General features: G+C 39.0%; 1 protein-coding gene across 2 annotated transcripts in view; it reads left to right on the top strand.

Moving 5' to 3' along the window:
- Window positions 1–7,653: 7,653 nt before the first annotated feature.
- Window positions 7,654–26,090, top strand: part of LOC132006112 (UPF0547 protein C16orf87) — a 31,606-nt gene continuing 13,169 nt past the window's right edge. For both annotated transcript variants that reach the window (XM_059383793.1, XM_059383792.1), the window contains exons 1-2: window positions 7,654–8,117; window positions 14,901–14,997. In XM_059383793.1, coding sequence (XP_059239776.1) covers window positions 8,052–8,117; window positions 14,901–14,997 — 163 coding nt within the window. In that variant the 5' untranslated portion in view covers window positions 7,654–8,051. The remainder of the gene's footprint in view (window positions 8,118–14,900; window positions 14,998–26,090) is intronic.

Below are 26,090 nucleotides of genomic sequence, written 5' to 3'. Positions count from 1 at the left end.
GGAGCAGAGAGCCCGATGTGGGGCTCGATCCCAGGACCCTGAGATCATGACCCGAGCCGAAGGCAGCAGCCCAAACCACTGAGCCACCCAGGCGCCCCTATTAAGGGCCTTTTTATGATTATGTAGCTAGATGTAGTTACTTCTGGCATTCATGGATTAAGTTGGGGTAAAGATATTGGGATGGTTCTCTTCCTGCTTCTCTCCCTTCTGATGATCTACTGTGTCTAATCTGTGACGGATAGCTAAGGAATCCTAAAAGCTAAGAGGTGAGGAAAAGGCATCTGGAATGGATTTTACTTGAGAGACATAGAGGGAAGGAGGGAGGACAAGGAATGGAGGGAAAGATGGAATGGAAATCCCCTAAAGTAGAATTTGACTGTGAGCCAAAGAATTAAAGACCATGGGATGCATTATTGCAAATTAAAAAAAAAAAAAAAGATGTCCCTTCCTTTGGGTAGAAGCAGCCCAAGTACTATGACACAAGGCTTTGTGAGCAGAGTGTTTTTGTCTTTCAGCTCTAATTTACTCCCCTGGTTCGGTGCCCTGGTCTGGAGTCACCTGCTGATTTTACTGCTCCATCCTTGGGTTGTCAAGGAATCTGTCAATGTTGTTGTGAATTCCTTCTCAAGAATGAAGAATGAATCAAGAATGAAGCCTGAGACTTAGGTCAGACTGATAGGGTAGCGAGGCTAAAACTAGAGGTGTGGGAAGGACTTTATATGAAAGTCAGCAAGCACAAGGGTGATGTCAAATGGTCACATAAGGTTGGCCAATGTGGAAGAAAGTGGTGGTGTATAGTTACTTTGGGTAGTAGTTGCTTTGTGGCCATCCATCCTTCCCTCACTTCTCAGACCTCTCGTTAGACTTCCAGAGCTGGATGATGGACTTTCGTTTAAAATAGTCAGCAGTGGGGCCCCTGGGTGGCTCAGTGGGTTAAAGCTTCTGCCTTCAGCTTGGGTCATGATCCCAGGGTCCTGGGATCGAGTCCTGCATCAGGCTCTCTGCTCAGCAGGGAGCCTGCTTCTCTCTCTCTCTCTCTGCCTGCCTCTCTCCCTACTTGTGATCTCTGTCAAATAAATAAATAAAATATTAAAAAAAAAAAAGCAGATATCCCTGTTCACTCCAAATGAGTGGTTTCTTCCAAGAAGAACCAGTGAAATGTGATGAGAGAGGGAAAGGAGCAGTTAGTTATAGGATGTTGAATTATCCTATCAATTATCCTTACCCCCTCCAAAAAGGGGTATAGACTTGAGAGGCAGAAATGAACCCTTGTTCATTGTGAGCAAACACACGGATTGAGTTGTACCTGAACTACTATTAGTGTATTTTGGTTATGTGAGATAGTAAATACCTTCTTAGTGCTCCAAAAACAAAGCTTTCAAAAGCTCCTTGGTTGAGTGTCGAAAGAAAGGAGTGGAGGTGGAGGTTTCTATATCTTATCTTCCCACCTTGTCCCTGAGGTAGCTTGGGTCCTGATTGCAAAAGGAATAAGAAGTGGCAGGGCTCCTGGGTGGCTCAGTGAGTTAAGCTCTGTTTTTGGCAGGTCATGATCCTAGGGTCCTGGGATGGAGCCCCAAGTCAGGCTCTCTGCTCCGCGGGGAGCCTGCTTCCCTCTCTCTCTGCCCTTCTGCCTCTCTGCCTACTTGTGATCTCTGTCTGTCAAGTAAATAAATTAACATCAACCAAAAAAAGGAGTAAGTAGTGGCTTTCAGGGGAATTTGGCTGGCTCAGTCAGTCAAGCATGCAACTCTTGATCTTATTGTAATGAGTTAGAGCCCCATACTGGGGTAGAGTTTACTTAAAAACAAAACAAAAAAGTGATTTTGAATTTTGGTTTATTATATACATAATAGCTGTTATTAAAGAACTTCCTGCCTTGATCTAATTGCTTAAGTGAGACTAGAGCACCTATAGCCACTTTAATGGTATGCATGAAAGATCTTGGGCACAGAGATAGCGTCCAAAGCCCAGTGGAAAGTGGACTCTTCTAGGACCTGTCAGTGTGTTGGACTCTGTCTTCCTCTTTCTGTTGGTGCCTTTGACGCAGTAGCCTCCTTTCACTTCCTTTGACCTCAGTTAATTTGTTCATGCTGCTTACTGGTCTTCATGTCATTAACTGCCTGTCACACACATTTCCTCCAGGACGTCTTACCTGATTACCCCACCATACTGTATGTCAGGTCCCCTTGTCATGGCCTTAGGACTCCAGGATGGTTCCTTCATAACTATAATCACAGTAGTTATATGTTTATTTGTGTGATAGTATGTGTTTGTCATCTTCTGTGCTAGATTATAAAATTCACAATAGTGGGGACTTTTTTGCTCACAAGGTCATACCCCTATCAAGAGCACAATGTCCAGCACATGGTAAGTACCTAATAAATGTTTGTTAAATGAATGAATAAGTGTTAGGGCCAGTCTCATCCACTTTGTAGAAAACCCTTGTTTTGGTATCAGTTTAAGTAAGGAATATGTTGATAGCAGATCATTGAAAACCTAACGAGCAGTGGCTTAAATAAGTAGATTTTGTTTACTGTAACTTACAAAAATTTTCAGACATACAAAATACCCAAATTTTACAGTAAACACCTATATGCCAATCACCTAGATTGTACCATTTGACATTTTACTCTGCTTTATCACTTATCTACTCATGTAACTATCCTTTTTAAAATATGAATTGTAATGTAAAGTAGTAGACATTAGCACATTTCACCCTAAATACTTCAGCATACCTGTCATTACCTAGAGTCCAATATTGCCTTCAGGCTCTTGTTCTTGTAAATTTAAATTCGATAAAATGTCCAAATCTTAATTGTACTGTTTAGTATGTTTTGATAAATGCAAATATTTGTGTAACACAAACCCCTATGAAGATATAGATTATTACTGTCAGCCCAGAACGTTCTTTCATACCTTTTCATTTTATCCCCACTCTTATCCCTAAAGGCAAACACTGCTCTGATTTATTTCTACCATGAAATAGTTTTGGCTGTTCTAGAAGTGCACATAAATGGAATTGTATAGTATGTGCTCTTTTGTGTAAGGCTTCTTTAACTAAGTATCATGTTTTTGAAATTAATCCATTTTGTTGTATATACCAATATTTCATTCCTTTTAAAAGTTGACTAGTATTCCATGAAATGAATATAACAATTTTTCTGTTTACCTGTTTGAAACATTTGTGGCATTTTTTTCACAGTTTGAGCTTATTATAAATAAAGCTGTTGTGAATATTCTTGCACAAGTTTTTTTGTGGACATTTGTTTTCATTTCTCTTGGATAAATACCTAAGATTGTCAATACCGGGTCATAGGCTATGTGTATATTTAGTTTTCTAGACCTTTTCCCAAAGAGATTACACCATTTTATACCCTCTTCCCCCCAACATTTGATGTTATTCTTCTTCTCTCTTCTGGTGGGGGTGGAGCTGTGTCTTATTTTGAACTATTTTCCCTCTTTCACATTATAAGGATTCTAGGGAGACAGGCCATAACTGGGGTAGTTACTTAACAATGCAGTCAGGGACCCAGGCACTTCCTAGCCTTTTTTTTTTTTTTAAGATTTTATTTATTTATTTGACAGAGATCACAAGTAGGCAGAGAGGCAGGGAGAGAGAGAGAGAGAGAAGCAGGTTCCCTGTTGAGCACAGAGCCCAATGCGGGACTCGATCCCAGGACCCTGGGATCATGACCTGAGCCGAAGGCAGAGGCTTTAACCTACTGAGCCACCCAGGCGCCCCACTTCCTAGCTTTTTGTTCATCCTTAGTGGATTGATCATAGTTCCATGCATGGCATCTGGGGTAGACAGCCCTGCCTCTTGGTATTCTTGCCCTTGTGTGATCTCCTCTGAGTGTGGGCTGGGTGACTAGCTTTTTTTTTTTTTTTTTTTTAAGATTTTTTTTAGGGCACCTGAGTGGCTCACTGGGTTAAGCCTCTTCCTTCGGCTCAGGTCATGATCTTGGGGTCCTGGGATTGAGCCCTGCTTCAAGTTCTCTGCTCAGCAGGGAACCTTGTTTCCCCCTCCCTTTCTGCCTACTTGTGATCTCTCGGTCTCTTTCTGTCAGATAAGTACATAAAATCTTTTAAAAAAACAAAACAAGATTTATTTGAGAGCATGCAAGTGTATGCGTGCAAGGAGGTGTGTCAAGGCAGAGGGAAGGAAATCCTCAAGCAGACTTCCTGCAGAGCAGGGAGCCTGACTCCCGTGGGGGGCGGGGGGATCAAAGACCTAAGCCAAAATCAAAAGTTGGGCACTTAACTGTCTGAGCCACCTAGGTACCTCTAGCTTCTAATGGAATATAGCAGAAGTAAGGGGATGCCACTTCTGAGATTAAGTTATAAAAAGAATGTGGCTTCTTTCATGCACGTTCTTTCTCATTCTTTTTTTTTAGATTTTATTTATTTATTTGACAGTGAGAGTTCACAAGTAGACAGAGAAACAGGCAGAGAGAGGGGGGGAAGCAGGCTCCCTGCTGAGCAGAGAGCTGGATGTGGAGCTCCATCCCAGGACCCTGAGATCATGACCTCAGCTGAAGGCAGAGGCTTAACCCACTGAGCCACCCAGGTGCCCCTTTCTCATTCTTTTTTCTAGGGAAAGCCAAATTGTCATATTGTGAGACAACTTACAATTGCCATGTTGTGAAGAGACTATGTGGATGTGATGAGGGACAGTGGGGCGTGCCAACAATCAAAAGAGTAAGCTTAGAAGTGGATCCCCCCTAGCTGAGCATTCAGGTGAGACTGCAGAACCACACCTGGATTTCTGACCCACAGAAAGTGGGATAATAAGTGTTTGCTGTTTTAAGCCACCACGTTTTGGTGTAATTTGTTACATAACAGTAGATAACTAACTAGCACAACACCTCATTGTCTCATGTCATAAGATGGCTTCTGTACCTTTAGGGTCTCATGTTCATTACTCCACAGATAGTAAGAAAAAGTGTGAAAGGCAAAGCACAAAAAGTGCAAAAGGCAAAAGACAAAGTTTTTTTTTACATTAATCCGTTCATTTTTATCAAGAACTCAGAACCTTTCTAAAAAATCCTACTCAGCAGACAGGTTTATATCTAATAGGCCAGAGATAACACCACATATGTGATCATGGCCATGATCTTCTAGTCTTAGCTAGAAGGTGGCTAGAGAGAAAGGGGGACCTAGATGAAGTTTACATCAACCAACTCTCAGTCTCTGGCACATGAACCATTTCAGAAACCCCATAAAGTTAAAGACCTCTTCCTTGGGTGCCTGGGTGGCTAAGTGGGTTAAAGCCTCTGCCTTCGGCTCAGGTCATGATCCCAGAGTCCTGGGATCGAGCCCCACATCAGGCTCTCTGCTCTGAGGGGAGCCTGCTTCCTCCTCTTTCTCTGCCTGCCTCTCTGCCTACTTGTCATCTCTGTCTGTCAAATAAATTAAAAAAAAAAAAAAAAAAAAAGACCTCTTCCTTAACACCTACCCCAGCCAAGTGGCCTTTTGAGGAAATTTCCAGAAAATGGACCAATTCAAATGAAACTTTCAGAAAACGCCTCAGGGTCTGGATGGCAGGACTTAGATTTCTGATTTATGCTCCACACCATTCTTGGAAAGCTGCAGCACTACCTTCCACTGTTACTTCTATTCCTCCAGTCCTTTGCCGTAGAAACTTCAGAGTCATGCTGGAAATATCTCTGATCACTCCCTCCCCAGCAAAATGGCTCCTCAAGCTCTAATACTATGGACTTCATTCTTTTTTTTAATCCCTCCCCTCTCCTCCTTTACCTACTTTTTCTTTAAGATTTCATTATATATATATTTCATTATATTTATTTCATTTATTTGAGAGAGAGAGAGAGGGAGAGAGAGAGTGTGTGTGTGTGTGAGCGCGCACACGCGCACGGCAGGGGGAGGGGCAAAGAGGGAGAGGGAGAAGCAGACTTCCCGCTGATTAGGGAGTGGGATATGGGGCATCATCCCAGGATTCTGGGATCATGACCCAAGTTGAAAGCAGCCGCTTAACTGATTGAGATATCCTGGTGCCCCTGACCTTTCTTTCCTCAGGTCTGATACTTGATGTATTTTGCAGGACCAGTCATTCTCAAATTCAAATCGAATCCCATTACTCCCTAACTTCCCCCATTGCCCTCAAGATGAGGCTTGAACTTCTTCCCATGGTAGCAAAAACCTGCATAACTAGATATGGCCCACTTCCCCAGCCTTAACTCTTTGCTCTGGTTTTGGTGTTACACAACACCAAATTGCTGACCTCTCTGCCTTTGCTTACTGTCCCATCTGCCCAGTACAGCTTCACTTTTGATTAAGAACACCAGTTGACATCCTTAGGGATTCAGCTTTTGTGACAACTTTTCTACAAAGCTTTCTAGGACAACTAACTCCTTCTTCAACGGTGGGTCTGCTGGCTTCCTCAGTACCTCAGTAGTTGTGTTCAAATCCTTATCCCTTTATGGGGGAAAAGGCCATACTAGGTTTACCTCGTAGAAAAATAAAATAAAACAAAAGGATATGGAATGAAAAATAATTCTCCCTCCTACGCCTGTCCCCCAGTTCCTTTTCTCCAGTTTCTTAATGCATATGCAAGTATAAATACATTTTTGCATTATTTTTGCACAATCTTAAGGGAGTTCTATGCCTTGTTTTTCCAATTAACTGTATTTTGGAGATCACTGTATCAGTTCACATAGACCTATTTCATTCTTTAAAGAGTTGCAGGAATATTCTGTTGTATGCATATCTTAACTTGCTCAAGCAATTTGTTGTTGGACATCTGGGGTGTTTCTCATTTTGCTCTGACAAGCAGTGCCACAAAGCACATCATCTTTGCACAAATGGATTTGAGTACAGGTGGAAAATATCTTTTGCACAGATTCTTAAGAGCGGAATTGCTAGATTATAAGGCTAGGTCAAAGACCAAGAGGATTGTAAATTTTTTTTTCTTAAGATTTTATTTATTTGACACAGAGAGAGAGAGAAAGAGAGAGAAAGTGAGTGAGAGCACAAGCAGGGGGATTGGCAGGCAGGCAAGCAAGCAGAGGGAGAGGGTGAGGGAGAAGCAGGTTCCCGCCCAGCAAGGAGTCCGATGTGGGGCTTGATGCCAGGACCCTGGGATCATGACCTGAGCCAAAGGCAGCTGCTTAACCGACTGAGCCACCCAGGCATCCTGAGGATTGTAAATTTTTATATATAGCTCTAAATAGTCAAACGATTTACTCCTCCCATCAACAATCCAGTTCTGCTGTATTCTAGTTAGGCCATGTACTACAGTAGTCTGGATATTTTGTGAGGGCGGGCATTTCCTAGTATTTATATTTGTCTGGCAGTATTGACCTTTCTTCAATAAATATTTGACTTAACGTTGAATTTTACGTCTTAGTGTCGAGTCTAGGGCTTGGTAATGGCAGACTCAGCAGGTGTCTATTACAATTCCTCAGCGATTAGAGTTGCTAACATTTATTTTAGTGTATTAAATGCCAGGACCTGTGTAAGCACTTTCCCTTCCACCTCTTTTCACTCACGTTCTCCTTCCTCCCGGGGAGAGGGCGGGCCCCGCACCAGGCCCGCCCTCCTGTGCATTCGTTGGTCAAACCCGACGCCTGTTACGGCGGAGTCCCGCCCTAACCACGCCCCCACGCCGTCCGCGGGGCCGTGAGAAGGCGTGGCCATAACCGGACGGTTATAGCCGCCGGACGGTTCAGGAGGTCTCTCGTGAGAATCCGGACGCTCTCGAGGACCTGAGCGGCGCCCGTGGGAGCGCGCTTCGCGGTGCCGGTGGGAGCACGCTTCGCGGTCCCGGTGGGAGCACGCTTCGCGGTCCCGCGGAGCAGGCGCGAGAGGCCCGTGGCCGCGGCGGGCGGACGCCTTGCCCCGCCCCCGCTGCTCTCAAGCTCCGCCCGGGCTCGCGCACACGCGCGCGCTCCCGTTCAATCCTCGGTCTGGCCCGCGGGGACCGGGCGGGTGGAGGCTGGGCTGCTGAGATACGAGGGGAGGAGCCGGAGGAGCCGGAGCTGCTGCCGCCACAGCCACTGCCACAGCCGCCGCCGCCGCCGCTGGAGAAGAGCATGTCTGCAACTAGAGCCAAGAAAGTGAAGATGGCCACCAAATCGTGCCCCGAGTGCGACCAACAGGTGGGCGCCGGGGGCCGGACCCGGGGGCCGGCGGGGCGGGAGCGCGGGCAGGCGGCCGTTGTCGGCGGCGGTTGGCTGTGGAGAGGCCGCCTCGCCGGGTGGTCTGGCCCGTGGGCTCGGTGTCCATGCTGGGAGGCCGGGCTGAGCCGAGGGGATGCCAGGGGGACTCCCGGGGTTGCAGTGGCTGGTCCCCACCTGGAGGCGTTAGCCGGGCAACTGTGTGTGTCCTGCAGCCCGTGGCGCGGGAGGGAGGCGTGGGTTTGTCGGGAGCGGACCGGGCGCCCTGTCCGGAGCCTCCCAGAGTCGCCTGGCCGGCTCTGGGTGACAGCGGCGGGAGTGTGGGGACAGTGGCCTAAGTGGACGAGCACGGCCCCTTCAGTCCCCATCTGCCGCGACGAGAATGCCCGGTGTGCCCGACTCCCGAGTCCAGGCTCCAGGCTCCAGGCTCCGAACGCCCCTCCTGCCACGCAGGGTTGCTTTGTTCCCATCAGATGTATACTGTGAACCCCAAAACTGTTCCACCGCGACCGGGGCGGACGCTTAAATGTGACAAAAGGGGCCGCAATCAATGATTTGAAGTTTAAGTGAATTTGGACGTTTTCCCTCCTAAATATATTTCTTATATTTCTGATGGAAATAATCGTGGATCTTTACATTGTTTTTGTGGAACATTATTGAATAACGCCCCCATTGAAGCCCTTTCCTTCTGGGCTCTCTTCACTTCCCGCACCCGCCACCGTATCCGCTGTTAAAAATTTGGCGTTTCTGCTTCATGATCTTTTAAAAAATTTATATGTAGTTTCATGAAATTTAAATGACTCCTTTCTACACAAAATTAATAGTGTCATAGTTGTAATTTCAAAATCTCATTTTACAGTTTCTTAGTTTTATGCATGCCTCATTCTTTACTGGAATAATGGACGTTCCTTACAACCTACTGAGTTAAAACTGAATTAAAACCATCCGAAGGCCCTTATTTTTTTCTTTTCTACTAAGAGAATTTTCTCCAAATGAATACTTCTCTCCTCCCCCTTAATTTTTTTTTTTTTTTTTTTTTTTTTTTAAATCAGGAGTAATTTGAAATGGCTGGAGACTTTTTTAAAAATAGCATGCTGATGTCGGAACATTCTTTAAGAGCAATCTTGTACCTTGATCAAATCTTGTAAACGAAAATGTTACATGTTTTATTCAGTATCTTTTATGGGCATGGTAGAAATTCAAAGAAGGAAGATTGTGCAAGGAGAATTAGAGTTTATTGATGTTCTGAGTTTATTGAATATGCAGTAAAAAAACAATTTAGTTATGTTTTCCAAAGTAGAGTTAAACTTCCATTCTTACCATTTGACTTAGTTTACCACATAAACTAAATTTGTTAAATTCTAAGAAAAATGGACTTCCTAATTTAAGTCTCTTTGCAGGACATTGTATCAATATTTAAATCATTTCCATTTGTTCCAATTAACTGTGCTGAAGTATAAGGTTGACATGTTATGCTTTATGTATTCCAGTGTCTGTAGGGCATAAGTTACTGCAAACCTTGACCTTGTTTTACTTGGCATAAACTAATCTTTTGGAAAAAGTAACCTGTTTTTAATATCCTGGTTAAAGAAAAAGGAAAGGACAATAAACTTCTTAGGAGTCCCTGTAATTGTACAACAAAATGTGATCAGCAGTTTGTTTATAAACATACATTAATTTTGTTATACGCACACAATATATCCTCCCTTTCCCTCAGCTGCCATAACAAAATACCATAGGTTAACTGGCTCAAACAATAGCAACTTATTTTCTCACAGTTCTGGAGGCTGGAAGTCCAAGATCTGGCAAAGAGAGAGCTTTCTGGTTCCCTTCTTATAAGGCCACTAATCCCATCACGAGGGGCCCCACCACCATGACTTTAAATCTGATTATCTAACCTCCAAATACCTTGATATTGGGGGTTAAGACTTAAACATATGAATTTTTTGGGAAGGGGGGAAGCTGCTACATAATTTTGAATGTTGGTTTTGTTCTTTATTGTAAATATTTAAGAGAATATAAGGGCTAATTAAAACTTTTGGCGATTCTTTTTTTTTTTTTTTTTAAAGATTTTATTTATTTGTTTGACAGATCATAAGTAGGCAGAGAGACAGGCAGAGAGAGAGGAGGGAGCAGGCTCCCTGCTGAGCAGAGAGCCTGTTGTGGGGCTTGATCCCAGGACCCTGGGATCATCACCTGAGCTGAAGGCAGAGAGCCACCCAGGCGACCCTCTTTTTTTTTTTTTCTAAGATTTTTATTTATGTATTTGTCAGAGAGAGCACAAGCATGCAGAGTGGCAGGCAGAAGCAGAGAGAGAAGCGGGCTCCCTGCTGAGCAACTAGTGCAATGTGGGACTCCATCCCAGGACCCTGGGATCATGACCTGAGCTAAGGCAGTGGCTGAACCAACTGAGCCACCCAGGCATCCCTAAAACTTTTGGTGATTCTTAAAATTGATATATCTTTTACTAAAAGTGACTGGTTTGAAGGAAATAAAAGATTAATTTTTACTTATAATTATTGGAGAGTACAAGCTTCTTTGTAGTTATAAAAAAGAAAACAAATTATAGGGGCACCTGGGTGGCTCAGTCATTAAGCATCTGCCTTCGGCTCTGGTCATGATTCCAGGGTCCTGGGATGGAGCCCCACATCGGGCTCCCTGCTCATCTGGAAGCCTGCTTCTCCCTCTCCCACTCCCCTTGCTTGTGTTCCCTCTCTTGCTGTCTCTCTCTGTGTCAATTAAATAAATAAATATTTTTTTTAAAAGATTTTATTTATTTATTTGACAGCGATCACAAGTAGGCAGAGAGGCAGGCAGAGAGAGAGAGGAAGGGAAACAGGCTCCCTGCTGAGCCGAGAGCCTGATGCGGGGCTCAATCCCAGGACCCTGAGATCATGACCTGAGCTGAAGGTAGAGCCTTCACCCACTGAGCCACCCAGGCACCCCTAAATAAATAAAATCTTAAAAATAATTATAATCCAGAAGTCATTTTTTAAACATCATTAGATTACTGGTATTCTAAGTTGTTTGATGAATATTAGTATAGAATTTAGGAATAGTTTATAAACATAAAAGGGTATGTAAAATCTTTAAATTTTGAGAAGATTGCACCACTTGAATAGATTTACATATGTTCTGTATCTGTGTGTGTAGATTTAAAAACAGGTACAGAGATCAGCAAACAAGAAAGAACTAGATTTTCAGTTGTTTTATAACATCTCCTTTACATGTCTCTGTTGAAAATACCATTCTGAAACATCTAAACCACAATACTTTTCATTTTCGAGAGGTTTCACATGCAGTAGCTCAAATTACTGAACCATTTTGTGTGTAGTAATATTCAAGATTCTTGTTAGTTTCCTTGTATCTTTTGTGTATGTTTCTGCTTTTGCCTTAATTTTTTTTAAAAATAGAGCAGCTTTTTCTTTCCATTTATAGGAAATTTTATGTGTTATGTAGCAAATATGTCTACTGTAGGTCACTTTGATTGTCTTAGCAGCAAGAATGTAAATGAGTTCTCTATAATGTGGTTATTTTAAACTTTTTTAAGAATCAGTGAAACAATGTAAGACCAGGATCTGGTTTCTTGCACTTTTTCCTTAACCCTTTTTTTTTTTTAACCTTTTACTTGTTTTTAGCTGTTTTACTTGTAAACATAAAAACAACCTGAATGTACTTTTCAAGGAATAAATTGATGAACTATTAATAAGTCATCAATAAACAAAACCTTGGGTTTTTTTTTCCCCCCTATTTCAAAACACTGAGAGTATAGAATTAGAACGTTTGTTAGTATCATTGTTGGCATTACAACTGAAATTTGAAGGAGATGTAGGGTTTTTTTTGTTTGAAACCAAATTATACTGTGAAGAGATTAATATTACTGAAGTCTACTCTATTTAATATTTCTTTTTCTAGGATTTGGATTGTGATGCGGTTGGTTGTATTTTTTTCAGAGTTGGGATTGAGAGAAGGAGTTTTCCATTTTAAAATTTTATTTGGGTGACTCAGCTCAGGCACGTAAATGTTTCTTGATCATAAAACACTCTCTAAGGAGTGAAAATCAGCTTATCAATTAGTGTTTGTGCATTCTTTCATCCCAAAGCCATATGTACATGTCTGAGATACCTAAGTGCAGCCCTCTGTTAATTTAGGATATGTGTTGATGTATTTTTCTTGTGTATAATACAGAGACCTAAATTTAAATTTGTTCATTTTTAGTAGCTGGAAGAAAATGCTTGCAAATTAGCAAAGGATCTTTTGAATAAGAACATCATGACTCTGTGTTTTTTGGATAACAGTAATTTAAAACAATTTATATTACAGTGAATGTCCTTAATAATGTGTGTAAGTATAAAGGAAATGAGTCAGTACCTTCGAGTTTAGTTTCTATGAAGATGTGAAATTTTTAAAATGACAAACATCTATTTTGGGTACATTTTACAGTATTAAAAAATGTAACATTTCATTTTCTGTCCTGGCATGAAAGAATCTCATCAAATTTTTTATAAAGCTTGCTATTTGACCTATCTGGAGTTTGATTATTTTTATGAGTCATTGTTATTTTTCTTAAATGCAAACTAGAGATCCTTTGTTCAGTGTTTTTATGAAAAGAAAAAGAATTATGCCAAAATATTAATTTAGCTTAATAAGATCAAGTATTTATATTTCAGACTCTGAAGCATTCTTTACATACATGGATAAAAAGCTTTATTATTATTACTATTATTTATTTAGTTAGTTAGTTTAGAGAGAGAGCGTGCACTGAGGTCAGGGAAGAGGGAGGGAGAATCCTTCAGCAGACTGCCCACGGATTATGGAGCCCTACAAAGGGCTCAATGCCAGGACCCCAAGATCATGACCAGAGCCAAAATCAGGAGTCAGCCACTTAACAGACTGAGCCACACAGGTGATCCTGGATAAAAAGCTTTATAATTGTAACTAAACTTTTACACAAGCAGAACAGTGGGCAAATGGAATTTATCTTAAAAGATGAATTGCAATTTTCTGACCATAAATTATTTTGTGAGTACTTTTTGTTGAGATTAATTTCTGGTTTTTCATGTGTCTTGATTTCAAGGATCATTAAAGTTAAATGAGTGAAATGATTGTGGAGAAATCAAAACATTTTAAAAATGATTTTTAGTGACATTTGGCTTTTGAAAAATCATAGACTTGAAATAGAGAAAGGAGCTACTTGTAATGTACACATTTAGAAACAGGAGTTTGAAAAGCTTAAGTTTTATCCAATGTCCTTTCTGGAGCTGAGACTAAAAGATCCTTGATCTTGACTCCTCCTATATTCTCTTCTGTTTGTGCTGTACTTTTGTCCCACAAAGTAGTTGTTGTAAACTATTCTTTTTTTGTTAGTGCTAATTTGTCCTCTCTAATTTGTTAGTGGTAATTGTCCTTTCCTATTAGAACTAGAGTAATTTTCAGTATTTTCCCTTAAAAAAATTTTTTTTAAGGAAAGTATAGTTGGCATACATTAGTTCCAAGTGTACCACATAGTGTTTTGACAGTCCTATAGGTAGGTTATGCTATGCTCACGATAAATGTAGCTACCATCTGTCTCCATACAAGGCTACTCCAGTACCATTGACTGTATTTTCTATGCTATACTTTTCAACCCAGTGACTTACTTATTCTAAAATTAGGAACCTATACCTCCCACTCCCTTCACTCATTTTGCCTGTTCCCCTAACTCCCCCCCGCAACAAGGGGCCATCAGTTTGTTCTCTATATTTATGGGTCTGTTTTCTGCTTTTGTTTGTTTGTTCATTAGTTTTGTTTTTTAGATTTCATACATAAGTTTTTTAGATTTCATAATTTCATATTTGTCATTTTCTGACATACTTCACTTAGCATAATATTTTCTAGATCTGTCCATGTTGTTGCAACTGGCAAAAGTTCATTCTTTTTTTATGTCTGAGTAATATTTCTGTGTGTGTGTGTGTGTTTCACATCTTCATCCATTTATCTATGGATGGACACTTGGGTTGCTTCCATATCATGGCTATTATAAATAATGCTGCAATAAATCTAAAGGTGCATATATCTTTCAAATTAATGCTTTTGTTCTTTTTGGGAAAATAGTGGAAGTATTCTCCCCTTTTGAAATGTCTGGCCCATCTACCTTTTCTCTATTTCCATCCTCACTTTTCCGGTTGGGTCTTCATTTTTATTCTGGAATTACTTTAATTACTTTCCAGCCACGTTCCCTTTTCCAGTTGGTGCTAATAAACTGCTATCAAACAGATATTTTAGGAAATACTACCTTTTTCCCACATAGTTTCCCTTGTTCTGATTCTGTTATTGTTTTCCCATCAGCACATGTTTATCATTCATTTTCTTTTCCTTTTTTTTTTAAAGATTGTATTTATTTATTTGACAGATCACAGGTAGGCAGAGAGGCAGGCAGAGAGAGAGGGGCGGGGGAAGCAGGCTTCCTGCTGAGCAGAGAGCCAGATGCAGGGCTTGATCCCAGGACCCTGAGATCATGACCTGAGCCGAAGGCAGAGGCTTAACCCATGAGCCACCCAGGTGCCCCTATCATGCATTTTCTATATACATGGTATTGTAAAGCATTAGGAGAATGTGAAGATGTACAAGACACAATACCAGTCTCAATTTGATTAAGGAAGTGGTGTTTAAATAAGTCTATGATTCATGCTTTGGTAATTTATCACTCAATTCAGAAGACTACATAAACACTGAAAAGTTTAAAAGAAAAATAATAATAATACACTTTTTCTTATTTTTATACAGGTTCCTGTTGCATGTAAATCGTGTCCCTGTGGTTATATATTTATTAGCAGAAAACTTTTAAATGCAAAACACCCAGAGAAATCACCACCTTCTACAGGTAATTGTGAGAGTTTACCACATATTTAGCTTTTTGATTTAGAAGTATAAAATGAATTTTTGTGAATATATTATTTAAATCTTTTTTAAATTTAAAAATTAAAACTTATTGAAGTATGCCTTTGGTTTTTATTAGCTGTTGGTAACCAGTTTATGACATTAGTTTGCTCTTCATTCCATTTAAATGTTAACTCCCTTATAATGATAAAACTTAAAGCAAATTTTCTGTTTTTTATTATTGGAGGATGAAAAGTCATTGAAGGGTTTTAAGTGAGGGAGTGATCTGATCTGATTTCTAAAAATAAAAGATTTTAAATTAAGGTATAATTGACATTCAATATATTGCACGTATTTAAAATATGCAGCTTGATAGGTTTTGTCCCATGATTATACCAGTCACCACAATCAAGATAATGAATAATGTTTATCATTCCCGAAAGTTTTCTAGTTCCCCATTGTTATTCTCTCCTGGATACTCCCACCCCCAGATAACCACTGAGGTGCTTTCTGTCATTATTTCTAGAACTTTATATATAAATAGAATCATATAGTTTGTACTCTCTCTCTCTTTTTTTTTTTTTTTGGCCTGGCTTCTTTCATTGAGCATAATTTAAGATTTAGCCATATCTTTGTGTATATCAGTAAAAATTAATTCCTTTTTACTGCTTAGTAGTGTTCTTTATATGGATATACCACAATTTGTTTATCCATTCAGTGGTTGATGGACATTTGGTTTTATCCTCCTCAGTGCTAGTAAACTTTATAATGACCTAAACTAGTGGCTGGAAAAATATGACTTGATTTAATGTGAATGTAATTTTTAGACATATTGTTTTTTTTTATAATTATCTGATTTAGAATATCTAAAAAATTTTTTTTTTGAATTTTGCTTTCCGGTTAATGTAGACAAATTTATTTATTCGATGGATTAAATTTTGAAATTCAGAAACATGAAATTTTGTTATTTATCCTTAGATAAAATCAGAATAGTGATGATCTCCAAATAAGAGTAGATTGAGTACAAATAAATTTTGAGTATCTGCTGCATGCTAGGCACTGTTCAAGCCTTGAGCATAAAGGAATGAATGAATCTACTGTCAAGGCAGGTTCACTACTGTTATGGAGCTTACAGTCTGTGGGCATGAGATAGGCAATAAACAAATAAACAGGGAGAATACCAGCTTGTGATAAATGCCTTGTAGGAAATTAAAATAGATTGTTGTCCTAGCCTGTGACTGGAAGGCTACTTTTGATTAAGTGGTTGGAGAAGGCCTCTCTGAGAAGGGACATTTAAACTGAGGCTGAATTGAAACAAGGGGCTACCCATGATAAGATCAAGGAGAAGAACATCCTCAACAGATGAAATAGCAAATGCAAAAATGTTAGGGCTGGAAAAAGTTTGGTGTATTTTAGGAACTAAAATGCCTGTGTGGTTGCAGTGTAGACAGTAAGAGCAGGGGGGTGAGGGTGATGAGGCCAGAGGGAAAGGCAGAGGCCAGATTGTATAGGGCTTTATAAACCAGAGTAAGAAGTTTTGGGTTTTCTTCTTAAAATATGAGGACAAACTATTCCTAGAATGTGGAATGGGGTGAGGAGAAAGTAGCATGCTCTGATCTGTCTTTTAGAAATTCTGTTTTGGGGCGCCTGGGTGGCTCAGTGGGTTAAGCCGCTGCCTTCGGCTCGGGTCATGATCTCAGGGTCCTGGGATCGAGTCCCACATCGGGCTCTCTGCTCAGCGGGGAGCCTGCTTCTTCCTCTCACTCTCTGCCTGCCTCTCTGCCTACCTGTGATCTCTCTCTGTCAAATAAATAAATTAAAAACTTTAAAAAAAAAAAAAGAAATTCTGTTTTGGCTGCTGTCTAGAGAATAGTTTATTGGGTGTACAAGATAGAAGTGGGCTATTGCAGTATGTTAACTAAGTGAGAATGCTGAGTTAGAGAGTGCTTAGGTTATAGTAGCAGATGATTCAAAAATTATATTCATGTCTGTGAGAGGTCTCTTTATCCTACGTCTGTATAGAAGTGGCAAGAAGTTATTTAATTCCGTTTCTGTCTTTGAGTTTGTTCCCTTTCATCATGAAAATAAAGACTTGGCTGGATTAACTAGATAGGAATCAGAGAGCTTGTTAAAAATGGATTTCTGGGTCTTATTCCCTAAGTGTTTGATTCAGGTATGAGAACCCTGAATGATCATTCAGTAAATATCTGGGTGGCTCAGCTCTGGGTCTCCAAAATGAGTAAGACACGGTTCTTGTCCTTAGCAGGACAAATGTGTTTATTTTCTTACTCAGTAAATATTTTCAAGCTCCTTCTATATACCAATGATTCAGGTGAGAAACGAGGTAAAGAAGAAACCCAACAAAGACAGAGAGAAGGGACAGATGCTGCAAGTATTTTTTTTTTTTTTTTTAAAGATTTTATTTATTTATTTGACAGAGAGAGAGATTACAGGTAGGTAGAGAGGCTGGCAGAGAGAGAGAGAGAGAGAGAGAGAAGCAGGCTCCCCGCCGAGCAGAGAGCCCGATGTGGGACTCGATCCCAGGACCCCGAGATCATGACCTGAGCCGAAGGCAGCGGCTTAAACCACTGAGCCACCCAGGTGCCCCAGATGCTGCAAGTATTAAGGAATCAGAATCACTTGAACCAGAGGGAAGAATTTTACAATTATCCCCAATGACTTGGATTACTGGTTAGAAAGGAAATACAAAAAGGAAGAGGGAAAGATGAAGAATTAAGTTTTGGGATGTGGTTAGGAAATATCATCCATGTGGATTTCCCCCCCCCCCCCCCAGTTAGGCATATAGTCTGATGCTCAGAGAATAGCCTCAACTGTAGATAAATCTTTTGAGCCGTCAGTGAATAGATAGTAGTTGATCTCATAGAAATGGATGAGCTTGTGCCCAGAGGGTTGGTAGGGTAGGAAGGAAAGTTCAGCAACTAAACTCTGGCAAACTCCAGTCTTAAAGGGTGGAGGTTGATAGGGAGTTTAGGTCAACTGAGAAGATGTACATGTACATGTCAGCTGTAGGAGAACAGCCAATGAAGAGGGGTATTACATAGTGATGAGTAAGAAGCAGTTCATTATTATTTTATATTTAGAATTTCCTCAGGTTCTGTTGTTTACTGAGCATGGTCTTGCGACCTTAAAGATGAGACATTAAAGCCTAGAAATTCCCTGGAAGAGGAAGAGGAACCAGGAAAGAAACAGAAAAAATAGTTTAAAAGGATGGAGGAACATCAGGAGTAGACTGTGCCATAGAAACTAAAGGAGGGAAGAGTTTTAAGAAGGGTTAAGAGTATTCAAAGCCTGGAGAACAGTTTGGGATAGTACAGACATGGGGGTTGGAAACCTTGGGTTCAGATTCAGATTCCAGTTTTTTTCCTCTCTAACAAGTTAATTAACCTCTGTGAGCAGCTGCTATTTACTTGAGTATAAGATAGGTTTATAATGTAAGCCTTAGAGGATTGAAGTCCAAATGATATGCAGATGAATATCGCTAGTGTAAACAAAGTTTAGTATGTTATATGTACTCAAATACTCATTTCTAGGGAGCCTGGGTGGCTCAGTGGGTTAAGCCTCTGCCTTCGGCTCAGGTCATGATCTCAGGGTCCTGGGATCGAGCCCTGCATCGGGCTCTCTGCTCAGCAGGGTGCCTGCTTCTCCTTCTCTCTGTCTGCCTCTTTGCCTACTTGTGATCTCTCTGTCAAATAAATGAATAAAAATCTTTAAAAAAATATTCATTTCTACAATTAAATTTTTTAAAAGTATGATTTGCCTTGGATAGTTTGTAGTATGTTGGAGATTGAGTACATAATTTTTAATATCTCTGTGGTTATATTAAGTACTTGAACATTGTCAGTGGGATCCAGAACTAATGTTTTAATTAGAGAACTTATAAAGAGAAATGAAGATGGATAATATATATTTGGAAAGATAATGAACTTCCCTAATAAGGAAATGCAGTTTAATTAAAATACCTTTCTTTTTACCCATATTCTGACAAAAATTAAAGGATTTCCAAGTGCTTTTATGAGTATGGCAGAATCCGAAGTCTCATACTAGTGGTGAAGTTGTAAATCAGCATAACTTTTTTGCAGAACACTCTGACTGTAGTTGTTAAAAGTTTTAAATGCACAAAACCTAGAATCTAGACATTTTGTCAACAAGTATGTATCCTCAAGATACAACTGTTTTTAATACACAGGAAATATTTATTAGGATTTATAAGCAACACTGTTTATAGTAGTAGAAAGTTAAACCAAATATCATCAGTAGGGGAATGATTAAGTAGGGTACATCTTTTAGGGAACAACAGTATGTGCTAATTAGAATGATGCAGATTTTTACGTACTGACATGGAGAAATCTCTAAAGTTAATTTAAGGAAGAATTAATTTAAGGAAAAGTATAAAACAGCACTTACATGAAATCATTTTTGTTTTACAACATTTTTTTTCTTGTAAAGAGAACTTTAAAAATTTACTCTTAGCAACTTTCAAATATGCAGTACAGTATTAGTAACTATAGTCACCATGCTGTATTTACACAATCATGACTTATTAATTTTATAATTAGAATTTTGTACTTTTGGACTCCCTTTACCCATTTCACCTCCTCCTCTCCCTCCAACCCTCACCTCTGGCAACCACCAATCTGTTCTCTGTTACTTATGAGCTCTAGTTTGTTTTTTAAGATTCCACATATAAATGAAATCATATGGTATTTAATCTTTCTTTGTCTGACATATCACTTAACATAATGCCCTCACGGTCTATCCACGTTTTCAAAAATGGCAAGGTTTCAGTTTTATAGAATAAAACTCCACATTACCTTTATCCATTCATCCATCAGCAGACATTTAAGTTGTTTCCATATTTTGGCTATTGTAAATAATGCTGCAATGAACATAGGATATGTATATTTTTTTGAGTTAGTGTTTTCATTTTCTTTGGATAAATACCCAAATTAGAATTGCTGTATCATACGTTCATTCTATTTTCCATTTGCTTTTAAGACCCCACAAAATTATTTCTACATGCATAAATGGATAGATCACTAAGTAACAAAGGAATCAAGGAAGACTTCTACTTACATAATTAAACATTTAAAACAAGAAAGGGAGCCATCTGTAAAGTTCATATTGCACTTATTTTAAAAGTGAAATCAAAGCTATAAAAGATAATTTTAAATTTCAGTGGGTTGAAATTTCTTTTGTAACTTTGTGACATGTAGGAGGAAAATAAGCTGTCAAGTCAAATTTACCTAAGCTTGAATTGCTCAAAACTCACATTTTTCAAATATGTTCTGTGTATCTTCATAATGCAGTAGAAATAGGGAGTTAGCACACTAGACCTGTATAAACTTTATCTAGCTCAAAATAAATTTAAATAAAATTTATTATGGAAATTAAAGGATTTTTAAGTTTTTTAATTTTGATAAGGGGAAGAAAGGAGTTTTACAAATAAATCTGTATTAAATGCTCAGTGTTTTGTAGGAGCCCTAGAACTTCAAGGCAATTATTAATTCTTTGGCAACTTGCCAAATGAGCTAGGTATGTGTTGTTTCTTTTACTGTCTTTGGGGGGCCAGTATTAAATGGAGATGAATTTTTAAAAATTGACTGTCTTGTTCATGCAGGATTTCATTTCTAAATTGAGTGTTTGCCTAAGTGTTTAAAAAATAGCCTTGAGATTAAGTTCTAAACTGTCAATTTGAAGCAGTTTCTTTAAAAAGAGATTGAAGAAGGGGCTCCTAGCTGGCTCATTCAGTGGAGCACATGACTTTTGTTCTTGGGGTTGTAAGTTTGAGTCCCACTTTGCTTGTAGAGATTACTTGAAAATAAAATCTTTAAAAAGATAAAATATAAAATTAAAAAGGGATTAAAGGAAATACTGTGTTTCCTAAAATTGAGAGTATCCATACTATAGACCAAACCTGAGCACTATTCAAATATTTGATCAGTCACCAAATTCTGACAGAAACAGTTTTTGATGAGAACAAACTCTGCTTTGTTCCAACTGTTTAAATTTGACTTTTCTTTTTCAAAAATGATTTTGTTTATTTATTTATTTATTTATCTGAGAGAGAGTCGGGGGATGAGCAAAGGGAGAGGGACAAGCAGACTCCCTGCTGAGCACAGAGTTCGCCTCCTCTGCTGGTGGGTTCAGTCTCACCAGCCTGAGATCATGACCTGAGCCAAAATCAAGAATTGGATGCTTAACCAACTCAGTCACCCAGCACCCAGGCATCCCTAAATTTGTCTTTTTCTGATGGCTATGCCAGGTGTTTTGTGATATCAAGGCTGCCATTTTGTGTTTAATAATTATGGGTATACGTTTTTCCTTCTAAAATTTTAATTATAAAAACTATAAAGAGAAAGTAAGCTGAAATTCTAAATGACATACTAGTTTATAAAAGACTTCCTCTAAAGGTAAGAAAAAAAGATTTAAAACAGTAAGAAATTCAATAGCTTATTAGTATTTAACTGTATGTTTCTCAATGGATATAAGTTTTAGATTAAGTTTAGTCAGATAAGTAACAACCTACTCATTTTTTTTTTTTTTCAAACTGCACGCCTTGCAGCCGGAGGGCGCATCCTTTCTTTTTTTTCTTTTCTTTTCTTTTTTTTTTTAGATTTATTTATTTATTTATTTGACAGAGAGAGAGATCACAAGTAGGCAGAGAGAGAGGAGGAAGCAGGCTCCTTGCCGAGCAGAGAGCCCGATGCGGGACCTGATCCCAGGACCCCGAGATCATGACCCGAGCCAAAGGCAGTGACTTAACCCACTGAGCCACCCAGGCGCCCTCATTTTTATTTTTTTTTAAGGATTTTATTTATTTATTTGACAGATAGAGATAATGAGTAGGCCGAGAGGCAGGCAGAGAGAGAGGAGGAAGCAGGCTCCCCGCTGAGCGGAGAGCCTGATGCGGGGCTCGATCCCAGGACCCTGGGAGCATGACCCGAGCCGAAGGCAGAGGCCTTAACCTGCTGAGCCACCCAGGCGCCCCAAACCTCCTCATTTTTAATTGGGGGAAGGAAAAAAGCATAAAAAAATTAAATCTAAACTTACTTTTCAAATTATTGTCTAAGATAAGTTAACAAGGAAAGGCTGATAAATAAGCCAAGAAGTCTATAAATGACATACTCACTTTTAGTTAAGAGAAAAAAGTGAAATGATTATTGCCAGTTGTCAGTAGTATTTTAAACCCAGTGATTAAACATTAATTCTGAATTACTTGGCAATAAAGGTTTAATTTTATTATTTCAGAAAACACTAATCACTTAAAATTGCTATACATTCATATGTGGGACATGGCTTTAGGCTTTTTTTTTTTTGCCTTTGGTGGAAGAATGCATACCTTTATTTACCTCTGTGCCTGTACTTTTATGTTTTTGATCATGTAGTTTATATAATGATGAGTATATTCATTTTTAAGACTTTTTTTGTGGAATCTTCTGACTTCTTCTGATTAAAACTGACTGATTTGAGGTCTGGTGCATAGCTGTTATACTCAGATTTCCTTCCTTCATACTCTTAGGATAATCCTATTTTTCTTCAGTACCATTTTTTCTTTAACTCATGTGTTTTTATTTCTGAAATAAATTTTCCAGAAAGTTTCTTCAGACCTGGGAAAAATTTTTTTCATAGAAAGTATGTGGTGATACATTTCCTGTTTTCCATTGTGTGGAAGGCCTTTACTGTGTACTCACATTTATTTGTTTGTTTATTTATTTATTTTAAAGAGAGAGTGTGCGTGCACACATGCAAGTTTGGGGGGAGGCAGGGGTGGAGGGAAAGAAACAATCCCAAGCAGACTCCTCCCTGAGCATGGGTACTCTTGTGGGGCTAGATCTCACAACCCTGAGATCATGACCTGAGCCAAAACCAAGTTGGACACTTAATCAACTGAGCCACCTGGGAGCCCTGTACTCACATACATTCATTACTCACTACTCACATACATACATAACATTAATTAATTATTTAAAGATTTTGTTTATTTATTAGAGAGATGGAGAGAGAACATAAGTAGACAGAGCAGCAGGCAGAGAGATAGGGAGAAGCAGGCTGTCCGCCGAGCAAGGAGCCCGATGCGGGGCTCAGTCCCAGGACCCTGAGATCATGACTCAAGCCAAAGGCAGCCACTTACCCAACCAAGCCACCCAGGCGCCCCCCTATACTCACATTTAAATGTCATTCTCATTCTTCCTTTCCATCTGAGGGCTCAAATCTTTAGAGCAGTTTTTACCCATTATTTCTTTCTTCCCCATTCTCTTTTCTCTTCCTTCGGGCATCCTGATTGCATACTTGTTGGATGATATATCAGGATTACCATCCACAGAGACAGACACTGGATTGGACAGATAGTTTGTGGGTTTTTTTTTTCACTATTTAGTGAAGAAAGATGATGTTGGCACTACAAGAGTAGTGAGTGATTCAGTAGTATCATCAAGGACCTAGTTTCCTTTCTTCCTTCTGTCCTGAGATTTGGCTTTCATCCTTATTGTTACAAGGTAGCTATTGTACCTCTAGGCATTCCTTACGCATTCCAGTAGGAAGAAGAGGGAACGGCAAAGGGACAGAGGGACATTCTAGCTTAAAAAAAGTTGTGTTGGAAATCTTACCCAATTCCACTTACTTGTCATTGGCCAGAACAAAATTCCATGGCCACTTCATTGCAAGAAGGTCTTTGTGAATGTATGTATTTTAGCTAGACCCATTGCCCTTATGATTAGAACATTCTGTTCTTAATGAAGAGGGGGGAATAAATATTGGGTACATAATAATTATGTTATGGATGAATATTAGATTTTTTGGATCTTTCCTTCATTTTTCTTCAGTTAGTGTCACCTATTCTCTTTTTGTTGTTGTTGTTTTTGGGGCTCCAGGAAATTTCATTGATTTCCTTTTCTAGAGCTATAATTCTGTCTTTCAGAGGTGTCCATTATTTAGCTTGTCTTTTGCACTTTAATTTTGAGTAGTTCATCTTGTTTTCTGATTTCTTCTTTTTTCATTGAATCTTGTTTTTTTCATATTTTTTGTGGTAAATTATCCGTATTTTAATAATTTTAAAGATTTTATTTATTCATTTGAGAGAGCAGGGGGTAGGCGCAGAGGGAGAGGGAGAAGCAGATGACCTGATGAGCAGGGAGCCCAATGTTGGACTTGATCCCAGGATCCTGGGATCATGACCTGAGCTGAATTAGCTGACTGAGCCATCCAGGCACCCTCTGTTTTAATCATTTTAAGTGTACACTTCAGTGGCATTAAGTACATTCATATTGTGTACCTAACCATTACCACTATTAATCTCCAGGACTATGTTCATCTTCCCAAACTGAAACCCTATACCCATTAAACAATAATCTCTTCATTCCCCTTCCCCACTGCTCCAAGACAACCACTATTCTTTCTGTACCTATGAATTTGACTAGTGTAGTTAGTTCCTATTTGGAGTCATACTACATTTATTTTTTTTTGTGTCTGACTTGTTTCCTTTAGCATAATGTCTTTAGACTTTATCCATGTTGTAGCTTGTGTCAGAACTTCCTAATATTTCATTGTACATATATTCCACATTTTGTTTATTCATACATTGATGGACACTTGAGTTGCTTTCACCTTTTGGCTATTGTGAATAAGGCAGCTATAAACATGGTTGTTCAAATATCCATTCAATTTCCCGCTTTCATTTCTTTTGTATATATGCCCAGAAGTGGAATTGCTGGATGTTATGGTATTTCTATGTATGTGATAATGCCGTATCGTTTTCCACAGTAGCTGCAACATTTTAAGTTAGAAGCAGCAGTGCCCAGAGTTTCCAATTTTTCCACATCCTCATCAACACTTATTCTATGTGCTTTTGATAAGAGCCTTTTAATTTGCATTTCTTTAATGATTAGTGATGTTGAACATCTTTTATTTGCCTGTCATCTTTGGATAAATGTCTATTCAAGTTCTTTGCTCATTTTTTAATTGGATTGTTATTGAGTTGTAGAAGTCCTTTTTATTCTGGATATTAATCCCTTATTTGATAAATGTTTACAAATATTTTTCCCTTCCATGAATTGCCTTTTTTTATTCTGTTGATACTGTCTTTTGATGCACAAAATTTTCAATTTTGTTGAAATCCAAGTTGTCTGTTTTTTCTCTTGTTGCCTGTATTTTCAGTGTCATATCCAGGAAATCATTGCTAAGTCCAGTGTTATGAAGCTTTTCCTTTCTTTTTGTTCTAAACAATTTATAGTTTTAGCATTAATATTTAGGTATTCAATTTATTTATTTTGAATTAATCTTTGCATGTGGTATAAAATAAGGGTCGTTATATTTTCTTCTGTATGTGGATATCCAGTTTTCCCAATACAACTTCTTGAAAATATTATCTTTTTCTCCTTGAATCATCTTGGCACTGTTTTTGAAAATCATTTGACCAAATATTCAAGGATTTATTTCTGGGCTATTTTAGTCTCTTGGTCTATGTATCTGTCAGATGGCAGTACCACACTTTTTTGATTACTGTGGCTGTGTAGTAAGTTTTGAAATCAGGAAGTGTGAGACTTCTGACATTGTTTTTCAAGATTCTTTTGGTTATTTCAGATCACTTGAGAATCCATATGAATTTTAGGATTGAGTTTTCTATTTTTGCAAAAGGATCTTATTCTTAATGATATAAAGTTTAATCAGATCTCTCTGAGGGTATACTTTAGAACGTTTTAAGATTATCCTATTCTTGGTTTTTTTTTTTTATGATTTATATATTTATTAGAGAGAGAGAGGATAGGGGAGGAACAGAGGGAGTGGAACAAGCAGACTCCACACTGAGCACCGAGCCCTATGTGGGGCTGGATCCCACAACCCTGACATCATGACCCGAGCTGAAACCAAGTGTTGGACAGGACACTCAGCCAACTAAGTCACTCAGGCGCCCCTATTTTTTTCGTGTTTCTTGAACTATGTTTGTTCTTCCTGTTTTAACTTGTTCCTTCTCTATTACACTTTCTATTTTCCTTAAATTGCTGGTAATCCTTAATTGCCTATTGATATTTATAAATGAAGGATTTTTCAGTGTAGATAACTTGCATGACTATCCTACAC

This window comes from Mustela nigripes, chromosome 17 (genome assembly GCF_022355385.1).
Source record: "Mustela nigripes isolate SB6536 chromosome 17, MUSNIG.SB6536, whole genome shotgun sequence".
Lineage (NCBI taxonomy): Eukaryota > Metazoa > Chordata > Mammalia > Carnivora > Mustelidae > Mustela > Mustela nigripes.
This window is presented reverse-complemented; position numbering and strand designations above follow the sequence as displayed.